Source organism: Oryctolagus cuniculus, chromosome 17 (assembly GCF_964237555.1).
Source record: "Oryctolagus cuniculus chromosome 17, mOryCun1.1, whole genome shotgun sequence".
NCBI lineage: Eukaryota > Metazoa > Chordata > Mammalia > Lagomorpha > Leporidae > Oryctolagus > Oryctolagus cuniculus.
Window position 1 is genome coordinate 4,064,572 of NC_091448.1, and position 26,870 is coordinate 4,091,441.

General features: G+C 53.7%; 1 protein-coding gene across 2 annotated transcripts in view; it reads right to left on the reverse strand.

Annotated features, from left to right (window-relative positions):
• Positions 1 to 2,029: 2,029 nt before the first annotated feature.
• The window catches only part of MFSD11 (major facilitator superfamily domain containing 11), a 33,590-nt gene continuing 8,749 nt past the window's right edge, over positions 2,030 to 26,870 (reverse strand). For both annotated transcript variants that reach the window (XM_002722922.5, XM_070060248.1), the window contains 7 exons: positions 25,942 to 26,086; positions 22,066 to 22,106; positions 16,851 to 16,916; positions 13,372 to 13,497; positions 6,480 to 6,654; positions 5,240 to 5,375; positions 2,030 to 4,451 (listed from right to left, as the gene is read on the reverse strand). In XM_002722922.5, coding sequence (XP_002722968.1) covers positions 4,287 to 4,451; positions 5,240 to 5,375; positions 6,480 to 6,654; positions 13,372 to 13,497; positions 16,851 to 16,916; positions 22,066 to 22,106; positions 25,942 to 26,086 — 854 coding nt within the window. In that variant the 3' untranslated portion in view covers positions 2,030 to 4,286. The remainder of the gene's footprint in view (positions 4,452 to 5,239; positions 5,376 to 6,479; positions 6,655 to 13,371; positions 13,498 to 16,850; positions 16,917 to 22,065; positions 22,107 to 25,941; positions 26,087 to 26,870) is intronic.

Sequence of the window (26,870 nt, forward strand, 5' to 3'; positions counted from 1 at the left end):
GCCTCCAGGGTGCACACGAGCAGGAAGCAGCACCGGGCCTAGGACCCAGGGGCACGGGTGCAGTTTTCCAACCACTGTCTCGACTGCGGATCAAACCTCGGTCCCCAGTTCCCTTCCTCTTGAGGGTGGAGAAGCCTCCATTCTGTGGCCTCATGATGGACACTTGGCCAATGCCCCGTTTACAGCACTGCCACGAACACGGCTGCACACCGGGAGTGGAATCGCTGGATCGCACAGCGACTCCTTTTTCTTTTTTTCTCCCAAAGGAACCATTTTACATTTCCACCAACCCCAACCACGCACAAAGATTCCAATTTCTGTATTTTTTAAAGTTTATTTGAAAGGTAGAGTTACAGAGAGGCGGGAGAGGGAGAGGGAGAGGGGTAGAGAGAGAGAGGTCCTCCCTCTGCTGGTTCACTCCCCAAATGGCCACATCAGTTGAGGCTGGGCCAAGCCAAAGCCAGGAGCCAGGAGCTCCATCCAGGTCTCCCTGGGTGGCAGGGGCCGAGCACGGGGGCCACCCTCTGCTGCCTTCTCAGGCGCATTAGCAGGGAGCAGCCAGGACTGGAACCTGGTGCTCATATGGGATGCGGGTGTCACAAGCGGTGGCTCAACCTGCCGTGCCCAGCGACGCCGGCTCCGGCACAGCTTTGCTGATGCCTACTTTCTCTGTGCTGTGTGAGGGTTTCTAGTAGCCATCCCAGTGGAGGATCCAAAAATACTTTGAGAATTGGAAGTCATTTGTATCCTGGGAAGTTAAAAGTTCCCAAGGGATTTACTGTGCTGAAGTCACTAAACCAACCAGAAAGAACTCCCAGAGAGAGAAAGCCTGCGTACCCACAGGCGGGCAGCCAGAGCCCAGGCGGCGTGGGCGCGCAGAGCCTTCCACTCTGTCTGACAAAGGCTGCTCAAAGGCCGAGGTGAGTACAGTGAGGAGCTCGCACTGGACCGTGCACCCACACGTGAGAGCAGTCGACGACTGAAAACTTCATTTATCTGAAAGGCAGGCAGAGCGATGTGGAAAGAGGGCGGGAGGGAGAGCTCGACCGTCCACCCATCGGTTCTCTCTCCAAATGCCCACAGCAGGAAGCCAGAATCCAGGAACTCCGTCCCAGTATCCCACGTGGATGGCAGGAATCCCAGCACCGCGGCCGTCACCTCCGCTCCCAGAGACACGAGCAGGAAGCTGGTCAGAAGCAGAGGCGGGACTCGGCCCCTGGCACGGGTGCGGGTGTCCCAAGCCCCAGGGAGCAGCTTGCCCAGGCGCATCACAATGCCTGCCCTCCAAGCTAAGGCTTTGCTCAGCTAGAGCTATGTAGATAAACGTCAGAGAGAAGCCAATGCTGTGCGTTGTGGCGTAGCGGGTAAAGCCACCGCCTGCAATGCCAGCATCCCACATGGCTGGCTGGTTCATGTCCCGGCTGCTCCATTCCTATCCAGTGCCCCGCTAATGCACCTGGGAAAAGCAGTTCAAGATGGCACCAGTGGGGCCCTGCACCCACGTGGGAGGGAGACCTGGAAGAATTCCTGGCTCCTGGCTTCGGCCTGGCCCAGCCCTGGCTGTTGCAGCCATTTGGGGAGTCAAATAGCAGATGGAAGACCTCTCTCTCTGTGACTTTGACTTTCAAATAAATAAATAAATCTTAAAAAAAAAAAAATCAGAGGGGCTGGCGCTGTGGCACAGCAGGTAAAGCTGCCACCTGCAGTGCCAGCATCCCATGAGCGCCAGTTCGAGTCCCGGCTGCTCCACTTCTGATCCAGCTCTCTGCTATGGCCTGGGAAAGCAGCAGAAGATGGCTCAAGTCCTCAGGCCCCTGCACCCACGTGGGAGACCCGGAAGAAGCTCCTGGCTTCAGATCAGCTCAGCTCCAGTTGTTGTAGCCATCTGGGGAGAGAACCAGAGGATGGAAGACCTCTCTCTCTCTCTCTGCCTCTCTGTAACTCTGTCGTTCAAATAAATAAATAAATCTTTAAAGACATGCCCCAAAAGAAACTAAAAAAAAAAAAACCAGAGAATATAACACAAGCATAAAAATTAAACTCTTTATTTCATTGTCATATTTCATTCTTAATGCTGAAAATTCAAAAGACAACCTTAACATTATCCAGTCATCTAGAATCCACTGAGATAAGACATTAAATAGACAAAAAAAAGTAAAAACATGACCTGGAAAAAAAAAAAAACAGTTGCATGGAGAACTTAAAATGACAATCCAGCACACAGCCAGGGGTGCGGCCTCACGCTGCTTCTCCCCTTCACACCAATCACAAGGAACCCACCCGCGTGGCGAGACGCTGCGCCCTCCCTGGGTCACACACCCAAGGCACCGGCAGGGGCTGCTCAGCCTTGTTCTGCCGGCGCAGCCTGGAGGCTGGGATGAGCCAGGGAGCACGAGGGACCCAGTTCTCGCCTTCAGTGTAAGCCCCAGTGTGTCAGGAAGCCTTGCAAGGTGGTCCCCATCTGCCTGCCTCCCGGCACTGGGACCCCTGAGTAACCCCCTGCCTTGCAGTGTGGGCTGGAACGAGCGATGTGCATCTGACAGACAGAATACGGGAGCGACAGGCGTCACTCTCGGGCTGAAGTTTAGAGTGGCTTCTGCCTCGCTCTGATGAGGACAGCTGTCGTGCTGAGTGGCCCAGAGGACACCTCCATGTGACAAGGAACAGAGGCCGGTATTCAGCAGCGGCCATAAGCTAAGACTCTTAATACAACGTGGGGAGAAGTGACTCCTGCCAACAGGCTGAGCAGCGAGCCCCAGGAGCCGGCCAACACCCAGGCTGGGCCTGAAGAGGAACCGTGGGCCGAGGGCCCAGCTCAGCCACTCCCAGGTTCCTGACCCGCAGACCCGCGGGCTGAGATGGGTGCTGATGTAAGCGGCTCAGTGTCAGGGGAAATCCGTCACACTGCACGAGACCACGAGAGCACCCGCACAAACACTACAGTGTTCAAGACACCGCGAGCCACTGCGCCAGGTCCCAAATCTCATGTGCTGAATTCTTACAGAGTCAACCAAGCCATCCGAGGGAAACCAACACCCCACAACCCAGCACAGGAGAGCCCGGAACTGCACACCAATGGAGGCTGCGACTCTGACTCCCCAACAAAACCCCAAGACCGCGCTCCCCTGGACTCCGGGCTCGTCACACCTGCGAGCCAACTACACAAGTCCCAGATCATAGCAGATGAAAAAAAAAACTCAGGCACCACTTGCCCTCTGGGCTGGATTTATCTGCCAGAGCTCCTTGCCTGTGCAGGTAAGCATTACTCTTGGACAGGCCATCCAGAGGAGGACGAGTGGTGCCCGGTGGAGGAGGGGAGTGACTGCTCATAGGCAGGGGTTCTCCCTGGGCCAGGAGAATGTTCTGGAACCAGGCAATGATGATGGTGGGCCAACTTTGTGAATATAACAAAAAACCATCCACTTGAAGAGTGAATTTCAAGGTTTCCAAATTTAATCTCAATTCCGAGCACATTTTAAGCAAGCTCACAGGGAGAGAGTGAAGCATTTAAGCGCCTCCCCAAGCGGTCACGTTCTGTTCCGACACAGGAGGACACAAGCGGACGTGTGGCACGCAAACGACGCGGTCCACCGCCGCAGCTCAGAGCCCGGCACGGCTCGGTCTGGGGATTTCTTTTCTGCTTTGCATCTTCCAGGAGAATTTACTAACAGAAGTTCTCCTCTGGTTAAGTGCTTGATTCTTAAGTGTGTTGTTTGCTCCTTTATAGACATTAGGTTCAGACAATTTTTATCTCATTTATACTTCTTGAGTTGGCCGCCTCCTGCCATGAAGTACCATGCAAGGGAACTTGTGAACAGTTTTGGAGGAGGAAGACATTCTTTCAAGGGTGGGACTGCATTTTGCATCTGCTGTTTATTTAAACGTCATTCCCGGATACACACGCGCGGTGGCACAGCTGCCTATGGCGTGGTGAGGCGCACTGCACGCCCCACAGGCACCCCCTGGGACACACGGCCCTCCTGGGCTCTGAACGAACAGTGCAGAGGAGACAACATTTACATGATCAAAAGGAACACGGGACAGACGGAGTGAAGAACAACGGTCAGAACAATGGCAACTGGCAGGGCAGGTTCCCCTTGTTCTACTTTAAATAGCTAATATCTGTAAACTGGACGCCAGCTCTGGCAGGTTCAACAGTCGCAATTCCATGATTTTCCCTACCGCACATCATCCAACATCCTGCACACACCACAGGCAGCTTCCTCCGCCAGGCTCCGCATCCGGCTGGATCCGTGAAGACGCTGCCTCCCCTCGCCGGCACCCGGTCAGATGCTCCGGTAGTCAGAGCCCCGGGCCACAATGGCCGCAGCGTCCCATTCCACGGTGAAGAAGGAAATCGTCCCAAAGAACCCAAACGTCACCATGACCAGGAGTTGCCAGTGAAGGAGAAGGTAGTTGCTGTAGAAGAACGCCACGGCTGCGCATATAGACTAGGAGCAGAGAGCACACGTCACAGACGGCACAGGGACCCCCGGGAGCACACGTCACAGGAGGCACACAGGGACCCCCGGGAGCACACGTCACGGAAGGCACAGGGACCCCCGGGAGCACACGTCACAGGAGGCACACAGGGACCCCCGAGAGCACACGTCACAGGAGGCACACAGGGACCCCCGAGAGCACATGTCACAGACGGCACAGGGACCCCCGAGAGCACACGTCACAGGAGGCACACAGGGACCCCCGGGAGCACACGTCACAGGAGGCACACAGGGACCCCCGGGGAGCACATGTCACAGGAGGCACACAGGGACCCCCCTGGAGCACAGGCAGCCGCGGCTGTCAGACCCCAAGCTGTCTGGCCCGAGCGCTTCCCTCCCTCCTGCATCTGTCACCAACTCAGACATGCACCACGGGCCCCCGACAGCGGGGGGGGAAACCAAGTGAGCTACCACCTCTGCTACTGGAAACCGAACTCCGGAAAACCAGAGCAGTGACGGGTGCTACAGAGTGGGAAATGCGCTCGTCTCTGACGCTGAACGGAACCCTGGCGGCCAAGGGAGGCGGGCTCCGCTCTGCGCGGTGCAGACCAGCACGCGAGCTTACTCGACACACGCAAGGAAGAGCGCAGAGGTCACACTGCTCGTGGCTGCTTAACCGCACTCACAAACCCTTTTAAAGGACATCCCGGGCTGCCACTGAAAAACCACAATACCAGTGCCCAAGGAAGGCAAAGCACAAGAAAGCACCTGCCGTCCACCCAGTCCGAGGCGGTTACCTGCACAAACTTGAAGACGGCAAAGGCCGGCGCGCTGTCGTCCGCGTAGAGAAAGCCCAGGATGCTCAGCAGCTGGGTGTTGAAGCAGCTGTCACCCAGCCCTAGCAGGAAACTGCAGAGAATGGCCACTTCCTTGCTGCAGGACGCAGGAGCACAACAGTGACCGCCAGAGACAAAGAGCGCCCACGGAGCGCCCCACCGCCCCGCGCCACGGGAGTGTCCCACCATCCAGCGCCCACGGAGCGCCCCACCGCCCCGCGCCCACGGAGCGCCCCACCGCCCCGCGCCCACGGGAGCGCCCCACCGCCCAGCACCCACGGGAGCGCCCCACCGCCCCGCGCCCACGGGAGCGCCCCACCGCCCCGCGCCCACGGGAGCGTCCCACCGCCCCGCGCCCACGGGAGCGCCCCACCGCCCCGCGCCCACGGGAGTGTCCCACCGCCCCGCGCCCATGGGAGCGCCCCACCGCCCAGCGCCCACGGGAGCGCCCCACCGCCCAGCACCCACGGGAGCATCCCACCGTCCAGCGCCCACGGGAGCATCCCACCGCCCCGCGCCCACGGAGCGCCCCACCGCCCCGCGCCCACGGGAGCGTCCCACCGCCCACGGGAGCGCCCCACCGCCCCACCGCCCACGGGAGTGTCTCACTGCCCAGTGTCCACGGGAGCATCCCACCGTCCAGCGCCCACGGGAGCGCCCCACCGCCCAGCGCCCACGGGAGCGCCCCACCGCCCAGCCCAGCCCAGCGTGCACTACAAAGCTCAGCACCAGCGCTCACCAAGAAGGAACGCGCGTGCTAACACACACAGCTCTGGCCTAGTAACTCCGTGGGGAGCAAATACTGTTTTGGGGGCTGGGTTCCCGCTGGATTTGGGGATCCAGACACCAGTGTCTGGATCTATAATGAAGCTGAGCGCTCAGTGCAATCAGCCAGTGTCCTCAAAGTTCACAAGGCTCCCCGGAGGACTGAGCGGACAGCCTGGCTGGAGACGCCCCGCGCTCCAGGCCCGACCTTGCGGCACTTCACTGCTCCATAGACGACACCACCCATCACGTCAGACACCGCCACGCTCCTTCATTACAAAAGCGACCTTGGGAAGCTCCCTGGAGTCCTGTTACAGCTCAGCCTGCCCCCACCAGCACTCGACAGGCGGCCTCGGGGAGATACAGGATCCCCTCTCCACCGAGGACAAGCACCAGCCACCCGTCCTCAGACTCCAGGGAAAGGGCGCTCGGTTACCTGGATCTGATGTAAGCGCTGCTGCTGGTTCCCTCCGCGGGGGCGATGGGGGCATCCGCGGGCATGTTGAGGAATATCAAGTAGAAAGCTACAAAGTGCACCAGGACGCCCAGCAGCACAACGGGGTTTCTGCCAAAACGACTGTTCTTGCTCAGCAGGCCGAAGAGGCTCCCACCTAGGGAGCGAGACGGCGAAAGCGTCAGCCGCATTACTGGCCCGCGACGTAGCCTCGCTGGCCGAGCTGGAGCAAGGCAGACGCGTCCCCAGCGACGTCAACACTCCCGCCCTCGCGGGCGCTGATGACCCAACGCCACCACCGCAGCGAAAGCTGAGCTCCCAAATCACCTGCATCCACCCAGAGACACTCGCGTTACTGCCTCTCTGTGGATCAGTCCACCCCATGGTGTGACGTGGAGCACACAGTCAACAACGGTCCCCACGTTTCGTGGCTGAGCTAAGGCACTGCCCTTAAAGATGATCCCTGTGAAATCTCAGAACACGGGCAAGCACAAAGGGCGACAGGAAAACCCAGGGAGGCTCAACCATCAGGACACTAACACGTCTCAAGAGTGAAAGAGAAGTAACAGCAAGAGCAGAAGAGACGACCTTTCCACCCCAAAGGGACGAGACCAGGGGCTCTCTCTGCCTTTAACATCCTTGAAGAGTGAGGCAGGCACCTGGTGCAGCCCAGGTCGCCCCTCGGGAAGCCGACGACCCATACGGAGGATCTGGTTCAAGTCCCGGATGCTCGGCTCCTGCTGATGCGCAACCAGGGAGGCGGCAGGTGATGGCTCAAGTACGTGGTTCTAAGCCACACATCTGGGAGCCTGGACTGGGCTCTGGGCCTCTTTCGGCCTGGTTTGGGGAATAAACCAGCAGAAGAAAAATCTGTCTGTCCCTCTCTCTGCCTTTCAAATAAAATGTTTTTTTTTTTTTTTTTTTGGACAGATAGACAGTGAGAGAAAGACAGTTAGGTCTTCCTTTTCCGTTGGTTCACCCCCCAGATGGCCGCTACGGCTGGCACACTACGTTGACCCGGAGCCAGGAGCCAGGTGCTTCCTCCTGGTCTCTCATGCGGGTGCAGGGCCCAAGCACTTGGGCCATCCTCCACTGCACTCCCGGGCCACACCAGAGAGCTGGCCTGGAAGAGGAGCAACCGGGACTAGAACCCGGCACCCGACCAGGACTAGAACCCGGGTGCCGGCACCGCAGGTGGAGGGTTAGCCTAGTGAGCCCCGGTGCTGGCCAAAGGAATAATTCTTAAAAAAAAAAAAAAAAAAAAAGTTACTAGCATGTAAGGAAGCAGGAAAACAGGACCGGCAGTGAAAGAATCAGCGAATTCTCCCCTGACCCATCAATCCCATTCAGGGACACGCCCAAGAGGAGGAAACTCCGCGAGGAAACAGTCCCAGCAGACTCAGCCACAGTGGCCCAAAGGCGGAAGCATCTACCGTCTGTCACACGCTGACAGTGAATGTGGCGCCTGGTACGAAGCACACTTCAGATATTGCTACACACAGTGAATGTGGTGCCTGGTACGAAGCACACTTCAGATATTGCTACACAAAGGGACAGTTTTGCTACATGCTGTAACACAGATGGACCCTGAAAGCATGCTAAGTAAAAGAAGCTGGACACGAGAGGCCACGTTTTACACTGTACATGCGTGTACTGCCATGTGCACATGTATGTGTTGCCTCATGCTGTCCAGTGAAAGAGCCAGACAAGAGCAGCCACCCACCGCTGTGAGTACAGCACTCCCAGGTTTCGGTTTATCTAACACCATTCCCCACGGGAGGAAGCAGGAGCCTCTGGGGAATGGCTGATTCCGGGCTGGGGTCAGGGTAAGCGTGAGATAAACCTGCTGACCAGATGGAAAGAACTGCTCAATAAATGGTGGGGCCACAGACGCCTGCTCGAAGGGTGCCCACTGCTCAAAGCCGGGATGACCGGAGCGCCAAAATAATGAAGTGCAATACCATGAACAATCAACCTTTGGGACAAAGAGCGAGTCATGGGTCCACACAAATAATAAAAATACACGGGGCTGAAAGGCAGAACACCAAGGGCCACCTGTGGATGGCACGCTGGAGGCGGGGCCGCCTTGCTGTGGAAGTCCCGGTGGAGACGGAGCTCGGCGGCTGAGCCGGGGGAGTTCTGCTGGGCAGCAGGGTCTCTGCACGGCTCCAAGCGCCTGCCCACAGAACGCTTATTGGTGGCCGGGCGACAGTTAAAACACAGCAACTATACAGCAGCGACATCAGGCAACACCTTGACCTTGACTAAAATTAACATTGCCCATGAGGGACGGATGGGCATTGCATGTCTCCAGACAGGCTGTCCTGCCACAGACACAGTGTCACATGGGCAGTATCCCTGATGAGAAGCGTAACTTCTGCCTACTCACAGGGAGGATAAAACACACAGCATGAGGAACACACATTTTCAGAGGCAGCAGCCGTATTGAAAACTGTCCGGGCCATAAAAGACAAACTGTGGAAGCATTCTGCATCAGCAGAGACAGGACAACCGATGCAGCATGTGACCAGACTAAACCGGGACCAGCAGAGGGACGACACGGGACACGGATGAGAAATGCTGCAGCTGACACCTGCACTGTGATAACACGAGCGAGCACTCGGCCTGGGAAACACAGGCAGAGTCCCTCCCAGTGCCCTGGAACCAGATGGCACACGCCACCAGGCCCTGGTCGTCCACCGTCTCCTGAGGCTTCAAGCTTCTTTGCCTTGCCTGGATGACTGCAGACCAAGCACTCATGAGAACTCACCCTGCCATCAAGGAAATGGTGTATGGGGTCCTTGCTAATGACCCTCGGGCAGTCCCCTGGTCCTCTATAGATAAAATCTCGAGAACTGGTCTTGTCTGGAAGTTGCTTTTTGGCTCAGGAACCCCAGGTCCTGAAGTAAGGAGCACTGCACACAGCCCCAGGACTGACCAGAGACCACCAGGCCACCATCAGAATGCCCAAAAGCACATGATGGTCTCCTATCACTGACCATTCAAAGGAGGGCCGTAAACACTGCAGACCAACCAGAACTCCACAGGAGCTGAACAAGCACCGCTCAACCCCAACTCAATGCATAAGAGCCCTGACCCTTAACTTCTCAGGGACCCTGGGAATTAAGCCACAGCTGCCATTCTCTCAGCTCTGTGTTTTGTAAAACACAAAGCTACCTTTTTTTTTTTTTTTTTTTTGACAGGCAGAGTTAGACAGTGAGAGAGAGAGAGACAGAGAGAAAGGTCTTCCTTCCGTTGGTTCACCCCCCAAATGGCCACTATGGCCGGCGCACTACACCGATCCGAAGCCAGGAGCCAGGCGCTTCTCCTGGTCTCCCATGCGGTGCAGGGCCCAAGCACCCGGGCCATCCTCCACTGCACTCCCGAGCCACAGCAGAGAGCTGGACTGAAAGAGGAGCAACCGGGACAGAGCCCGGACCGGGACTAGAACCCGGGGTGCTGGTGCCACAGGCGGAGAATTAGCCAAGTGAGCCGTGGCGCCGGCCAAAGCTACTTTCTTTCACCACCGCAATGCCAGTGATTGGCCTGCTGCACACTGCGACAGCAAGCCCAGGCTGGGGCTGGACAGCAGTACTGGGGGTGTTAAACAGCCACGAGATGTGTAACCTATTCTCTTGTGCTTCAGAAGATATAAATCAGATGAGGGGACTTCAAAGACTTCCTGAAGGGATGGGCATTTGGCACAGTGGTCAAGAAAGCTGCTTGTTTCTCATTGGGGTGCCTGGGAGTGAGTCTCGGGTCCGCTACCGGTTCCAGCTTTCTGTTGGAGCGCACACTGGGGGGCGGCACGTGACGGCTCATGCAGTTGGGTCCCTGCAGCCCAAGCAGAAGACCCAGACTGAGCTCCGGGCTTCAGATGGCTAGCATCAGCTGCGGTGGGCGTTTGGGCAATGAACCAGGCGACGGAAAATCCGTATGTTTGTTTTTGTGTGTGTGTCTGCTTTTCAAATTAACTCATTAAAATTCATGAAAAAGTGAAATTTACTGTTTTTTGTTACAAAACTTTTGAAATCATGTGGTTTCTTAATAATATATTCCATAAACCTTTTTGAGGACTCCTTGTACATGAGAAAGTCAACAAGAGAGAGAACAACTGATAAATGTAAATAAGGGAAAATATTAACAACAGGTGAATATTGGCTTTTTTTTTAAAAAGATTTATTTACTTATTTGAAAGTCAGAGTTATAGAAAGAGAGGAGAGGCAGAGAGAGAGAGAGAGAGAGAGAGAGAGGTCTTCCATCCTCTGGTTCACTCCCCAATTGGCCACAACGGCCGGAGCTGTGCCAATCCGAAGCCAGGAGCCAGGAGCTTCTTCCAGGTCTCCCACGCGGGTGCAGGGGTCCAAGCACTTGGGCCATCTTCCACTGCTTTCCCAGGCCATGGTAGAGAGCTGGATTGGAAGTGGAGCAGCTGGGACTCGAACCAGTGCCCATATGGGATGCCGGCACTGCAGGTGGTGGTTTTATCCATTATGCCACAGTGCCAGCCCTATGAATATTGTTAAAGAATATTCAGGCATTCTTGCTTTTTATCTTTGCAATTTTTTGTAAATTTGCAAACAAAACAAAACAAAAAAACACTCAGCAGGCTGCCTATTTGGTAAGAGCGTGTTTCTTGGGGCCAGCGCGGTGTCTCAGCAGGTTGACGCCAGCCTGCAGTGCCAGCATCCCATATGTGTGCCAGTTTGAGTCTCAACTGCTCTGCTTCTGATCTGGCTCCGGTAATGCACCCGGGAAGGCAGCAGAGGACGGCCCAAGTGCTTGGGCCGCTACATGCATGTGAGAGACCTGGAGGAAGCGTCTGGCTCCTGGCTTCAACCTGGCCCAGGCCTGGTTGTTGTGGCCATTTGGGGAATGAACCAGTGGATGGAAGCTCGCTCTGTCTCTCATTCTCTCTCTGTGTAACTCTGATGTTCAAAATAAATAAATCTTTAAAAATAATTACATGCATATATAGATAACAAAGTGCACTTCTTCACGGCTGGGCTTCTGGCAGAGACTCAGTGCCGTGCACCAGACTCTCCCTGCACGATGTCACCTCGGCCAAGGCTCCACCCACCCCTTACACACTGGTGACTCCCAGGGCAACCTCTACCCACGTGTCCCTCCCGAGCACCCGTCTGTACCCCACCTGCTTACCCTGACGCGTCTCCACCTGGCCCCTCCCTGGTGTTTCAACACACCCAGAACCCCTTTCAGGAGGCTGCCTCAGACCCGTCTCCTACAGCAGCTCCTTCATCCACCTGGTTCAGTCCGACTCCTCACCAACGAGGTAGCGAGTCCTGCGGAGCCCACATTCTGATTACTCACTCCACACACTCAGCTGTCACTCACTGAACCCTGACAGACAGACACCTGGGCCCGTCTCAGGGCTGGCACCAAAGCAGGCAGCGACAACACCCAGGCCGCTGTCCCCCTAGTATTTACCATTGTCTGAAATTCCAGCTTTCCTGAATTTTTACTGTATTTTTTCCCAAGAATATAAACTCTACGCGGGCAGGTCTTTTTGTCTGTTTTGCTGACACAAGGAATTCTCAAGCACCTGGTGCACCGGTCAGTTCCTGATGTCTGACGGAGCCTGCCATGTGCTGCAAGGGCGGGGCAGGCCTCTGTCCTGAGGGACAACCAGTGCAGTGGGACACCAATACGTGTGTCAGGGCTTTGCCCGCAGCTCCAGGCAGAGACCCCAGACCCTTGGGATTTACCTGATCACAAGAGTATCTTTCCAACCACGCCTGAGTTTATGCTAAGGAGGTGACCACGGGGAGGGAGGGAACGGCTTCGGAATGGAAGCTCCTTGGAAGGCACCAAGCCCAACAGACGACTGGACTTTCTTCTCCCCTCGCGTGGAAGGGGGGGGGAGCTAGAGGTTGAGCCCCTTGTCTAACAGCCAATGATGTCACCATTCGCGTCTACAGATTGAAACCACCATGACCGCTCAGCAGGCCAGGGAGCCTCCAGGGCTCCCCACACTGGGAGGGGCGCACCCCATGCCAGAAACTCCTGCACTGGGACCCTTCACACCCTGTCCTGTGCATCTTCACCCAGGACCTGACTGCAGTCTGCAGGGGGCCGTCTGGGGCTGGGCCTTTAGGCCGGGGAGAGTGAAGAGTGGGGGGGTCACTGCTTTCACCAAGCTCCTGCACAAGCTCCCAACAGACCAGACTAAGAATCACAACGGAGTCACCCGTGCCAGAGCTCCAGTCACCCAACGGAAACTAAGCTGTCCTGTGGCCTTCTGAGAGGTGAGAGAGCAGTGAAGAACCTCAGAGGCCAATTCCAGCCTGCACGACAGTGCCGTTCCCCTGACATCTCCTCAGTCACTAAAGTAACCCGACCCGACCCGACGGTACCAAGCAGCTGTTTTCTGCGGTCTGTCTCCACCTCCCCACCTGACAAGGGAAGTAACTCTGAAACTTGACCTTTCTCCCGCCATTAGCCCTTCTGCCTATAAAGCCAGCCCGCTCTGCTCAGCCCATCAGAACACCATCACAGAACCAAGCACTGCCAGACGAGACACAGCAGAAGCCGGCTGCGGGCTGTCGGTCGTGGTTTTGTCCTCTGATGCCAACTCCACACTCAGTGCCAGAGAGTCAAGGGACAAGGACTCGGGGACCCCTCTGAGTGCTTTAGGAGGAAAAGAAGGAAGATCCCACGTTGCCCTAGCTGTGGCTTCCATCTGGGTATCTCGCAAGTGTTTTAGTTTTGTTTTTTTTAGAATAGTGATAATAGAAAAGCAAAACACCCGTTTGGGTAAAAGTAAGTAGGGAAAACAGAAATTCAAGACACTTAAAGTTTCCATTTTAACTACAACAATCCAATCTACGACGCAAAGACATGTTTGTAAACCCACCTAAAATTTCTCCAATGCCGATAAAAATGCCAGAAAGTCCAATGAGGCTTTTCTCTTCTGTTCCAAATTTATTTACAGCTCCGATACAGGTCCCATACACGCCAGAGAAGAAAGTCAGCTCCAGACCTGGGGAGAGAACCAGAGCTTCCTGGAACACCCGCGTTCTCCTTTCCCTGGATTCCCTCCCGCCTAGCAGTATCTGAGCGTCTACACACGAGACAAACTCATTCACACTCGCAGCACGCTCCCAAGCATGGCACACTTTTTACTGAGGGGACTTGAAAGAGGTCATGAGAAGGCAGATAATCTACATTTCCCAAGAACCTGAAGATCCTGTGTAACCGAGGAAATGGAATTAACCACCCCCCCATTCGTATGAAGCTCCAAACCCCCAACACAGCGGTATCTGAAGGTACAGATGGTGGGTGGTCATCAGGCCCGAGAGGGGAGCCCCCCGATGGAACCAGGGAGGTCCGGGCTCACCGTCTCCCAGGCGAGGACAGGGAGGGAAGATGGGAAGAGAACCTGCAGCACGGCCACGCGGCCACCCCCTGATTTCCAGTCCCAGCCTCCAGCTGAGAGACCAGCCACTCCATGTGCGGCAACAGCCACAGCAGCTCCAACTGAGAACCGCAGGGTGGCAGCTGCCACACAGAGGGGACTTCCAGGAGTCTAGGAGGCCAGCGTCTGGCGCAGAGGCCGAGATGCTGCCCGGGACACCTGCGTCCCACATCGGAGAGCCAGCATCCGAGTCCCTGCTTCACTCCCGATTTCAGTTTCTTGCTAACCCACACTCCGGGAGGCAGCTCCTGACAGCCCATGCACTTGGGTCCCTGCCACCCACGTGGGAGACCAGGACTGAGTTCCTGGCTCCTGGCGTGGCCTGGCCCAGCCCTGGTTGTTGCAGACACCTGGAGAGTGAACCAGCAGATGGGAGACCTGTCACTCTTTTTCTTTCAAATAAATAACTTAAAAAAATTTTTTAATACCAAAAGAAACTTATCCTCTAATTCCATTTCCCACGAACGTCTCATTTTTAAATTTTCACTTATTTATCCCCTGTAACGGCCTTGGCTGGAACCAAAGCTGGGAGCCGGGAACTCAACCCAGGTCTCCCATGCATGGGGGCAGAAACACAATCTTTTTGGCCATCACTGCTGCCCCCCAGGGCCTATGATACCAGGAAGCTGGGACAGAAGCCAGCGACAAGTGTCCAGCTCCAGCAGCCTGATGTCGTATGCAGGTGTTTGACCTACTAAGCCAAATACCCACCCCACCACAAACTTTTTAAAGGATTTTATATTTATATTTTTATTTACTTGGAAATACAAAAAAAAAATCTGAAATCCATGCATACAACCATTTCAGATAAAAATACATAACTCTTGGCCAGCACCGCGGCTCACTAGGCTAATCCTCTGCCTGTAGCGCCGGCACACCAGGTTCTAGTCCCGGTCGGGGCGCCAGATTCTGTCCCGGTTGCCCCTCTTCCAGGCCAGCTCTCTGCTGTGGCCCGGGAGTGCAGTGGAGGATGGCCCAAGTGCTTGGGCCCTGCACCCCATGGGAGACCAGGAGAAGCACCTGGCTCCCGCCATTGGATCAGCGCAGTGCGCCAGCCGCGGCGGCCATTGGAGGGTGAACCAATGACAAAGGAAGACCTTTCTCTCTGTCTCTCTCTCTCACTGTCCACTCTGCCTGTCAAAAAAACAAAAAACAAAACAAAACAAAAAAAAAAAACAAAAAAAAAACATAACTCCAACAAACAGCCTTCCTTCTGTTCAAACCTGTCACTCTGCACGCAGACAGAGGATGCAATTACCATGAATTTGCAAGAGTGCATGCTAACGTGCTCATTATCGTTATGAATAGCTCTCCAGCGGAACTGGCATTCTTACTCCTACTGGAAAAACAACACTCTCCACTGCTGCTTAAAGGCACAACGCTTTCATTGAATCTTTTTTCCTAGGAAAAGGAAACGCCCAAGATTTCAGTGAAATAATTAGGGTACAGCAGTAGGGGGCCTCTATCCCTTTACGCTGTCAAACCTTAACTGTGGGTTTCAGACGCTCAACAGTTACTCTTTCTCCTACAGAAGCCGTGCACCTGAGAGGCACACACACAACGGCAGTCGGCCGCCGGCACACGACAGCACCACGGGGAGGAAACGGGGCCTCCCATTCCTAGACCCAAGAGCTGTCCCTGCTGCCAGATTACTACCTGCGGTCTATTTCACTATGAACTACCTCAGTCCTCATGGTTACAGGGATGAATTCAGTCTCGTCCTAAAACCTCTGGGCCCAGTGAGCCCTGTGCCCTGGTCTCCCCGTCGCGGGCAGGACCCTTGCTCATTGCGTTGGAGCCAGCTCGTGCTCTGCTGTCACCAGACTGCAGGGGAGATGACGCTGGGCCAGATCCAGGCCCAACCTCTAAAGTCTGGTGCGAGTCCCTGTCGCTCCTTTTTGGAGCCTTTGGCCACTATCCTGAGGCCAGATCTCTCAGAGGGGTCACGAAGGTGAGCAGAGGTCCTGAGACTACACGGACAGCAAAAGTCAGAGTGAGAGAGAGAGCAAGCCCTAGCCTTGCACGTGACCCCGACAAGGAGCCAGACAAGCGACTGAAGCCATCTCGGAAGCTCCAGACCCAGAGACCTTCTTTTAAAGATTTTATTTATTTGAAAGGCACAGTTACAGACAGAGACAAAGAGATCGTCCATCTGCTCGTTCACCCTCCAAACGGCCACAACGGCTGGGGCTGGGCCAGGCGGGAACTATGATCTTGGAACTCTATCTCCGTCTCCCACGTGGGTGGCAGGGACCCAGGCACTTGGGCATCCTCTGCTGCTTCCCCAGGCGCATCAGCAGGGAGCTGGATTGGAAGTGGAGCAGCTGGGGCTCGAACCTGCACTCACAGGAGATGCTCACGTTGCAGGCAGCAGCTTAAACTGCTGCCCCACAACCTCCTGACAATATGCCACGAGACCCCAAGTGACCACATCAGAAAGCCATGCAGAGGCCGGCGCCGTGGCGCAGTAGGTTAATCCTCTGCCTGTGGTGCGGCATCCCATATGGGCGCCGGGTTCTGGCCCCGGCTGCTCCTCTTCCAATCCGGCTCTCTGCTATGGCCTGGGAAAGCAGTAGAAGATGGCCCAGGTCCTTGGACCCCTGCACCTGCATGGGAGACCTAGAGGAGGCTCCTGGCTCCTGGCTTCGGATTGGTGCAGCTCCGGCCATTGTGACCATTTGGGAAGTAAACCAATGGAAAGAAGACCTTTCTCTCTGTCTCTCTCACTGTCTGTAATTCTACCTCTCAAATAAAAAAATAAAATAAAATAAAATAAAAAATAAAATAAAAAAAAAGAAAGCAAGCCATGCAGCTGAGTTCCGTCAAGGCACAGAAATATGCAGAATAACCACACAGCTACTGCGTTCAGTCTTATGGTCATTACAAAGCAGCAGGAAACCAAGACGCAGTTCCATTACCTGTGTACGCGGTTGTAATACTCAGAAGGAGCATCTCCTTGGTGACACATAACTTAAGAGATTTTCCTAAAAAAAAGAAAGAAAGGAAAAAAAAGTACTTAGCATATTTAAATTAACTCAACCAAAATTCTAAAACATTTCTTTAACCAAAACATCCCTTTATCAATAATGCCAGTCAACAAGTCCTTTGGGACAGAGGGTAAACGTTTCATATTAAAATGCTTAAGATGGGAACTCCATCTGCTCCGTAAACAAAAATGTTGATTCTAAGGGTTTAAATGTATTGTAGCACTGCATTTTGTTCAACACATTTTCCAAATCTTTAAACAAACAAAACCACGAGAGAGAGAGAGAGAGAGAGAGAGCGAGCAAATGAGCTGAAACATGTCAACGGGCATGACTGAAGGTTGGGCTGGGCCGTCCCGTCCCATGCTGGTTGGTCAAGCGCTGACTTCCCTAAGGAGCTGGCCCGCAGCAGCTCTGGGACTGGACTCAAGGTCAGGATCCCCAGGGGAGCTTTCTGGCCACACAGAAGCTGGGGCCCCTCCCCCCCCAGGCCCAGATGCTGCCTGGGGCCTGAAACCTGAGTTCTGCAGATTTGTTTCTAACCATTTCCACGTCTGTTTTCACACTGATCAACTTAGCATAACTTTGCAACGGAAAATGGATTTCTCAAAACTCGACATTTTAACCAAGTTGTCTGAACTGTTTGAACCTGCTCATGTTTCGCAACTTAAGGATCACTAATCTCCTAAGTAGACTGCACTGATAGTGGGTCGAGATTCTGGCTGGCATTCAACTGCTGACCACGAAGCTTACCTAAGTCAAAGCACTGTCCTGACCGTGTGCAGGAGGGCATTTCCCTCCAGTTTCATCTACATATAGGGAGAATAAACGCAGTAAGATATCTTCAAGTATTTCCAGGAAATAACACATCACTAACACAAAGTTTAAAGTAACACTTTTAATTTTAAAAAATACATTGGTAAAGCACATTCATTTTAAAATAATCCTGATTTTTCCTACAAGAAGAAATTCTAAACATAATCTAGATAAAGGTAGATACACGTCATCATATATTTGCCCAAACCCACAAAACGCACATGCAAGACCAAGAGTGAATCCTACCATCACCCACCACTGACTGGGGTGACAATGATGAGGCAGTGCTGGTCCTCTGATCACAACTGTACTGCTGTGGTGGGGGCGCCCGGCATGTGAGGGGAGCGGGACACGGGAACTCTCTGCATTCTGCTGATTTTGCTATGAACCTAAACTGCTCAAAAAATATTTTAAATAATCTTTATTAGAAACTGACAAGTTGTTCACAACGCTCAAGGGTGTTAGAAGTCAAGACAGCTGTGGTTTTCAGAGGTGAGGCTGTAGGGGAAGTGACTGGCTCAGGCTTCCTCGGCTGGCTTCCTCTTGCCCCACGCGGTATGTGTGTCGTCGCAGGTCTGCCAGCAAGCACACCATCTCAGCAGGCCACACCAGGAAGGCCTGCCTGATCCTGGACTGCAAACCTGCAGAACCAGGACCCAAAAGAAACCTTTTCTCTATAAAAAGCTAGCTGCCTTGGTAGTCACAGGAACACTAATAAACCTCATTTCTATATAAATACACACACGCATATACAGGTAGGTAGAAATCTTGACGTTTATGGTCAATTAAATCAGTTGGCAAGGGCAACAACTTAGATCAACCGGGAAGGAAGGGGCTTTCAGAAACGATGCTCGGACAACCAAATATCCAGGCGCAGAGGAACGAGGTCGGGCTCTGACGCCTCTCACCACACTCAGGAATGAACCAGTGACTCACCAACCTAAATCTAATTAACATTCTAGAACTCGTAGAGGAAATCTAGGAATAGATTTTTTGTGACCCAGGGTTAGACAAAGTCTTCTCAGGATAATAAAATGAGAAAAAGAAAGCGGACTTTAGTAAAATTAAAAGCTGTCACCAAACCCAGTGAGGTTACCCCCTCAGGATGACTATCATCAAAAGACAAAAGACAAACGAGTGTCAGCAAGCACTTGGAGCAAAGGGAATCCTGTGTACCGCTGAACGCACACTGGGCGAGCCATCACAGCAGCTCCAGCAAAAGCGGAAATCACCACAGACCCAGCAAGCCCACTCTGGGAAAATGACGTGTCTCCAAGAGGCATGTGTCCTCCTCTGGTCACTGTGGCACGACTCCCAATGGCTAAAATAAACAGCTCAGCGCCTGTGATGGATCAGGGAGAACAGAGAAACGCGGCATCCACTAGGCTGCATATGCCCATACACGCAGTGGAGTATTATCTAGCTCGTAAAAAGGAAGTCCTGCCTCTCGCAACATGGACGAACCTGCAGGACCTCATGCCAAGTGAGTAAACCAGACACAGAAAGACAAATCGGTCCGAGCTGCTGGACTCAGGCTGCCGGGGCCTCAGGGAAGAAGGACGCGTGCAGATGCTGGCCAAGGAGCTCAAAGCCTCAGGCAGGATTAACTAATTCCGGAGCTCCAAAGTAGAGCTGTCAGGTAGGAAGTCAGAAATTGAGCCCGTGTGCGTGTGGGACAGGTCTGAAGCCCAGCACCAGCTGCACAAACTCCAGAAGCCCAGCATCTCGCACTTCAAAGTCCTGCTCAGACCCGGATGTCCTCCCAGGTGGTCCCAGCCCTTCCCCCAGGAAGCTCCCAGGAGAATTCTCTCTCCTCAGGACCAAATGGGTTACCTGACCTGATCACATGAATAAAAACTTCCCCAGGGAAGCCCCTCTACTCTGCCCAGCACCAGCAAATCTGGGGAGGAATTGGCTAATTTTCACCCAACAAACCCTTCCACTAGGATTCCCACCCCTTTGTTCTAGAGGAGAGGGGAAGTGGGTAAACAGACTCCCTTAAAAACCTAGGGAGTCCATGGCCAGCACCGCGGCTCACTAGGCTAATCCTCCGCCTAGCGGCACCGGCACACCGGATTCAAGTCCCGGTCGGGGCGCCGGATTCTGTCCCGGTTGCCCCTCTTCCAGGCCAGCTCTCTGCTGTGGCCCGGGAAGGCAGTGGAGGATGGCCCAGGTGCTTGGGCCCTGCACCCCATGGGAGACCAGGATAAGTACCTGGCTCCTGCCAGGTCAGTGCGGTGCGCCAGCCGCAGCGCACCGGCCGTGATGGCCATTGGAGGGTGAACCAACGGCAAAGGAAGACCTTTCTTCCTGTCTCTGTCTCTCACTGTCCACTCTGCCTGTCAAAAAAAAAAAAAAAAAAAAAAAAAAAAAAAGAAAGAAAACAGAAACACCCTGCAGCATGCATGAGCCTTTAAAACAGCATGCTAAGAAGCCAGTCACAAAGTTCACGCGTTCTATGATCCCATTTATACGACAAGCCCAGAACAGGCAAATCTGGAAGAAAGTAGATTCTCGGTGGTGCAGGGGCAGGACTGGGGTAGGGAGAGGGCGGGCACGAGAAACGACCGCTCACGGGCTCAGGCATTCTCTCCGGAGTGATGAGAACTGCACCTCAACAAAGCTGTTCTACTGAAAAAAAATTCTAGCATTTTCATGAATCGCTTCCCAGACGTTTTCTATGCTTTTTGTTCTTAGAAAAACGAATTCCGCGATTTCATAATTGGTTTTCACGTGAAGGGAAAATATTTTTAAACATTCATGGAAATCATTTTAACAGTCTAGGTAACCTATTGTATAGATGTAGTAATACCTCAGAGTTCAATCTTTATATTATTGCCAGTTTCTTGCTAAAATAAACGTATCAGTAGTTAAATCTTGATGAAAATTCCTAAGTATTTTTTAATGATTTATTGATTTATTTGAAAAGCAGAGTTACAGAGAGAAAGAGGGAGAGATAAACAAAGAGATCTTCCATCCGCTGGTTCATTCCCCAAATGGCCGCAATGGCCAAGGCTGGGCCAGGCCAAAGCCAGGGGCCCAGCACTTTCTCGGATCTCCCAAGTGGGTGGCAGGGGCTCAAGCACTGGGGCCATCTGCTGTTCTTCCAGGAGCTGATGAGAAGTGGAGCAGCAGGAACTCTCACTGGGATGCCAGTGTCACAGGTGACAGCTTAACCTGCTATGTCACAATGCTGCCTCCAGTATCTCCTTTTTGAAAGGGACAAAGACAAAGACAGCTCATCTGCTCATTCACTCCCCTAATGTTCAGAAGTGCCAGAGCTGGGCCAGGCTCGAGTCAGGAGTCCAGAACTCACTGTCGGTCCCCACATGGCGACAGGGCCCACGCACTCAAGCCATCAGCGCTGGGACTGGAAGTGGTGCCAGGATCAAATCAGGCTCTCCTGTGTGGGCCGCGGATGTCTCAGCTGCTGCTTAACCACTGGACCCGATGCCCATGCCCCTCTCCAAAGTATTTCCTAGTGGGAATTATTTATTCCATGAAGCTGAAGTTTATAGTTTCTGATACTTCAAAGTGACAAATCAGGGGCTGGTGTTGTGGCACCGTGGGTAAAGCAACCACCTGCAATGCGGTAAATCATGAAGTCTACCTTACAGCATTTTATCCACCCGACCACTGGTTCATGTCCCGGCTGCTCCATCCCCAATCCAGCTTCCTGCTGTTCCCAGGCCATTGGCAGGGAGCTGGATAGGAAGCAGAACAGCCGGACCATGAGCCAGCACCCACACAGGATACTAGTGTCGGTAGGCAGTGGCTTCACCCACTATGCCACAATGCGGACCACCACTTCTGATCTACTCCCTGCTAACGAGCCTGGGAAAGCAGCAGAAGACACCCCAAGCGCGTGGGCCCCTGCCGCCTGTAGGAGACCTGTATGGAGTTCCAGGCTTCTGGGTTCAGCCTGGCCCAGCTCTGGCCATTTAGGGAGTGAACCATCAGATAGAAGACCTCTTTCTCTCTCTCTTTTTTAAAGATCTATTTATTTATTTCAAAGTCAGAGTTACACAGAGAGAGAAGCAGAGGCAGAGGCAGAGAGAGAGAGACAGAGAAGGCAGCAGGAACCGTCCCCGAAGTCTGCCCTGATGCTCCTGGCTGCTGCCCTCTTTCTCCCAGACATGTCAGCTGGGTGGCCACAGCACCCGGCTCACCCCCAACAGACAGACATTCATGGCAAAGCCTGACGCACTGCGGAGCACCGCCCCTGGGGACAGGAACACGCCAGGGCGGCGTCAGTCCAAAGCTCCGAGGGGAGGGGGGAGGCAGAGGCCGACACTTCTGAACAGCTCGCGCATTTGGGTCAGAGAATACTTACTAAACGCATCTACCGCCTTGGTCATAGTGTTCTGGGCGGACCTGAGAAATAAAATAAAATAAAAGTTTTTTTCCCTTGAAAATCAAGAGGAGAAATATTCGAATACACTGTCCTATTCTCACTGCACATATTCACCAACGTGTTTTTCAGAAACGATACTCAGGCAGGACAGAGACAGCCTTGACCCTGCTGTTTCCAAAGTGTAAAACCACCTGGGAGCGCTGCATCCCCACCATCCCTACTGAGTCCCTCAGCGGGAAACGTTCCCGAACAGGCGCGTCCCCTCATGCGACAGGGCTGCGACCTACAATGATGCTCTGGTTAAAGACCTGGGCTCTGGGTCAGAGTCCTGGCTTTACCACTCCTAAGTCATGTGTGTCCAGGCAAGTGATTTCATTTCTCACTGACTTATGGGATTAAATGAGATGATGTAATTCAAGTCTAACAGTTAATGAGATTATGGTGAGCAAGTTTTAAAAAGATTACATTTCTTGCCCTGCCAGCCTAGTCTACTTGTCTTCTATCTTTAAATGACATTGTTCACTTCCCCCCAATAAAGGAAGCTAACGGAAAGCCAGATGACTTAAGTAAGGAAAAAATTACTGATATTTAAAGTACAGGGGCCAGTGCTGTGGCGTAGCGGGCAAAGCCATCGCCAGCAGTGCCGGCGTCCTTTATGGGCACTGATTTGAGTCCCAGCTGCTTTACTTTTTTTTTTTTTTTTTTTTTAATTTTTTGACAGGCAGAGTGGACAGTGAGAGAGAGAGAGAGAGAGAGAGAGAGAGAAAGGTCTTCCTTTGCCGTTGGTTCACCCTCCAATGGCCGCCGCGGCCGGCGCGCTGCGGCCGGCGCACTGCGCTGATCCGATGGCAGGAGCCAGGAGCCAGGTGCTTTTCCTGGTCTCCCATGGGGTGCAGGGCCCAAGCACCTGGGCCATCCTCCACTGCACTCCCTGGCCACAGCAGAGAGCTGGCCTGGAAGAGGGGCAACCGGGACAGAATCCGGCGCCCCAACTGGGACTAGAACCCGGTGTGCTGGCACCGCAAGGCGGAGGATTAGCCTAGTGAGCCGCGGCGCCGGCTTGCTTTACTTCTGATACCGCTCTCTGCTGTGGCCTGGGAAAGCAGTGGAAGATGGCCCGAGTCCTTGGGCCCCTGCACCCATGTGGGAGACCTGGGAGAAGCTCCTGGCTCCCAGCTTTGAATCAGCCCAGCTCCTGTCACTGCGGCCATTTGGGGAGTGAACCAGCAGATGGAAGACCTCTCTCTCTGCATATGCGTAGCTCTGCCTTTCCAATAAATAAATAAATCTTTTAAAATAAATAAATAAATAAGAAGACAGTGTATTCTAATCGTCAGGAAAACCTTCTCATGGGAACACTCAGGTCTCCCTGGAGGCACTTCCTGTTCGGACTTGGTCATCAGCACTGCCCTCACCTTGTGCTCCAAGGGGATCTACTGTGGGATTCCAGGATTCTACACTTCAGGCCTCAAACCAGTAGGAACTGGTTCAGGCCATTACAACACAATCAATTCAATTCAGTGAGCTTTCAAAAGAAGGTATTTTTAGTATCAGGATCCTAAAGCAAGGTAATAGCTAGGTGCCCCAGGTGGGTCAAAGTCTAACTTCAAGCCCTCCCATCACTCCCCAATAGCTCCAGGTAGAAAGCAGCCCTGCTCCACCTTTCAGAGCCGACCTGCAGTCCTGCCTCCGGTCTCCCTGCAACCCCACCAGCAACTGCAAACCACACCTCCCACCCTCATCTGCACCCCTGTGCCCCGCACTGCTTTCTCTTTCCTCCATTCACATTTCCCTGCAGCGAAGGAGCACACGGCTCCGCGTGATTGCACAGGTGAGTTCCATCACAATGAAGCTGTGGACAGATCCCTGTTTCTCTTCTCTCCCACTGGAAAGCAAAACCCAAGGCTCCTACTAAGGAGTCAGCAAGTCCTGCTCAATGCAGTACCCTCCAAACAGCACTAAGACATCAGAGACACTCAAATGCCCCCCCAGCTCCTAGACCCTCAGAGATGCAAATGAAGCACTTGAGACAGGGCTGCCATTTGCCATGTTCAAATGGTCTGCATAGGGCCTGGAAAGGAATCCTTGAAATCACATCCTTATACCCTCAGTGGCTTCTAATCAAACCAAAAGTAAAACCAACAAAACACAAGCTATCCTTGCATAACTTAGTCCTGCCCACTTCGCCCCTTGCCAGGCATGGCCACCCATTGATCTCCCTTCCTCACTGGCAGGTCTCTGCTCCCAGCACCTCCCCTCTTGCGCTGTCTTCACTCACATGGATACTGTTTTACCCGTGTACAGGCTGCCATCCTCTCTAAAATGAAGTCCTATACAAACAGGGGCCCATTAGTCCTGTGCCCGGCTTTATCCAGCAGGTTGAGGGAGGGCTGGTGCACGCTGGGTACCGCGTATGAACAGACACAGAGGCAATTCAGGAAGAGAGAATGCTAAAAAGCTAAGCAGTGTTTATCAGAGCTGCCCGTGTCAGTTATGTAACAGCCCCGCCCAGCCCCGGCCTGCTCCTCCACGCAGCAGTCACGCGGGCTCCACTGATCTTCCTGGCCAACATGTACCACTTGCAGGATGCATGAGTGCTTGATTTTTGTTAGATTTTTGGCATTTATCTTTATAAACAGCTTCTCCGGGATTTACCTGGTGTGTGCTTGAATATACACACATGTATATACTTATCCATCCAAACCAAAATACCACATCCCTCTTGCTTTAAACAAACGTAGTGCAAATTCCAAACATCTAACAGTCCTACGACTGGAGAATGACAGGTCCTTTTTGGATTAAAAGGGTAGCACAGAACGCTCTACACAGAAGGTTTAAAGATAAAATGCTGTAAGGTAGACTTCATGATTTACCAGTTCCTAAACAGAGCGAAAGAAAGCTGGGTCAGGACTCATTCTTCTTTACTCACATCAGACACGGCAGAGAAATCCCATCACCTGTAGTCAGTGTCACTCATCACTGCCGTGTGCCCAGAGAACACGGGGCCATCCCCTTAGACCCGCTGCCCTCTCTGAACTACTTTGGGGAAACCACCTCTGCCTCAGTGCGACAGCCAGGCGCTGCGAGCCAGGGCCTGGTGTCACCGAGGCTCCTCCATGACAACTGCCGGTGGCCCTGCCACTCACCCGTCCTACAGGAATTAGAAAGCTGCAGCGCTCGGTCAGACACAGGACCAGGGCAGACTGCTTCCTACCTCACTCTGGGAGCCCACAGCCTCGCACAGGAAAGCACATGAGCTGTCGGCGGAGCTGAACGAAGACACGGAGGCCCAGAGCCATGACAGGGATGAGGTGCAAGCCTGCTAAAGCCTGTGTCTGCTCCCCGCCCCCACCCGGCTGCCCCTCCACCTCCCTTCCCTTATTTCTGTGACACTTCGCCTGCTGTCTGCCTGCAGTAGCTACACAGAGCAGCGGGGAGCAGGGCGGCACAGGCCAGTGCTCTACTGTGAAATAAAAAGAAAGCTGGGGCCAGCTCCATGGCGCAGGTTCATCCTCCGCCTGCGGTGCCGGCATCCCATATGGGCGCCGGTTCTAGTCCCGGCTGCCCCTCTTCCAACCCAGCTCTCTGCTGTGGCCTGGGAAAGCAGTAGAAGATGCCCAAGTGCTTGGACCCCTGCACCCACGTGGGAGACTGGGAAGAAGCACCTGGCTCCTGGCTCCTGATCGACGCAGCTCCGGCCACTGCAGCCATCTGGGGAGTGAACCAACAGAAGAAAGACCTCTCTCTCTGTCTCTCCATTTCACTGTCTATACCTCTCAAATACATAAATAAAATCTTTAAAAAATAATAAATAAAAAATAAATGAAATAAAAAGCAAGTCTGCCTCCTCCTTACTCAGTGACTTCCAGGTCCTGGCCGTCGGAAGAGTCGTCGTCTCCGAGGATGTTTTCTGGGTCTGGTTTCCGAATGAGAAAGAAGAGAACCGCCCCCACGAGGCTGATCACCGTCAGGGCGATAAACACTGTTCTTCGGTCACTCTCTAAGGGGGAGGAGAGGAGGAAGCAGGCAGCAGAGACCAGACAATTCCAGAATCAGCATCAGGTCCACGTGGCTTACACCCACCAAAACTCATCGCCACAACGCTTGAATGTCAGTACAGCAGAGGGCAGAGGGGTAAACAGGACACTCCACCTCTGTCCAAAGAAAAACCGCACAGAATGTAATCACATTCTTCTAGTGAAACAGTGTACAAGACAAAACCACTGAGCGCTCGAGTCCCCTGACATCCGGTACACTTCTGCACAGCATAACCTTCTCTCAGACCGAGACACCACCTGGAGCACAGGGACAAACTGTAATCCTAACTTAAGAATATAATCCAGGGGCTGGCACTATGGTGCAGTAGGCTAAGGGTCCCCCTGTGGCACTGACATCCCATATGGGCATTGATTCATGTCCTGGCTGCTCCACTTCCGATCCAGCTCTCTGCTAATGGCCTGGGAAAGCAGTAGAAGATGGCCCAAGTCCTTGGGCCCCTGCACCCATGTGGCAGACTCAGAAGAAGCTCCTGGCTCCTGGCTTCAGATCAGCCCAGCTTCAGCCACTGTGGCTATTTGGGGAGTAAATCAATGAATGAAAGACCTTTCTCTCTGTCTCTCCCTCTTTCTGTCTGTAACTCTGCCTCTCAAATAGCACTGTGGTACAGCAGGTTAAAGCTGCCACCTGGGATGCTGGCAGCCGACATGGGCACCAATTTGTGTCCTAGCTGCTCCACTTCCGATCCAGCTCCTTGCTGATGGCCTGGGAACGGCAGGGGCAGGTGG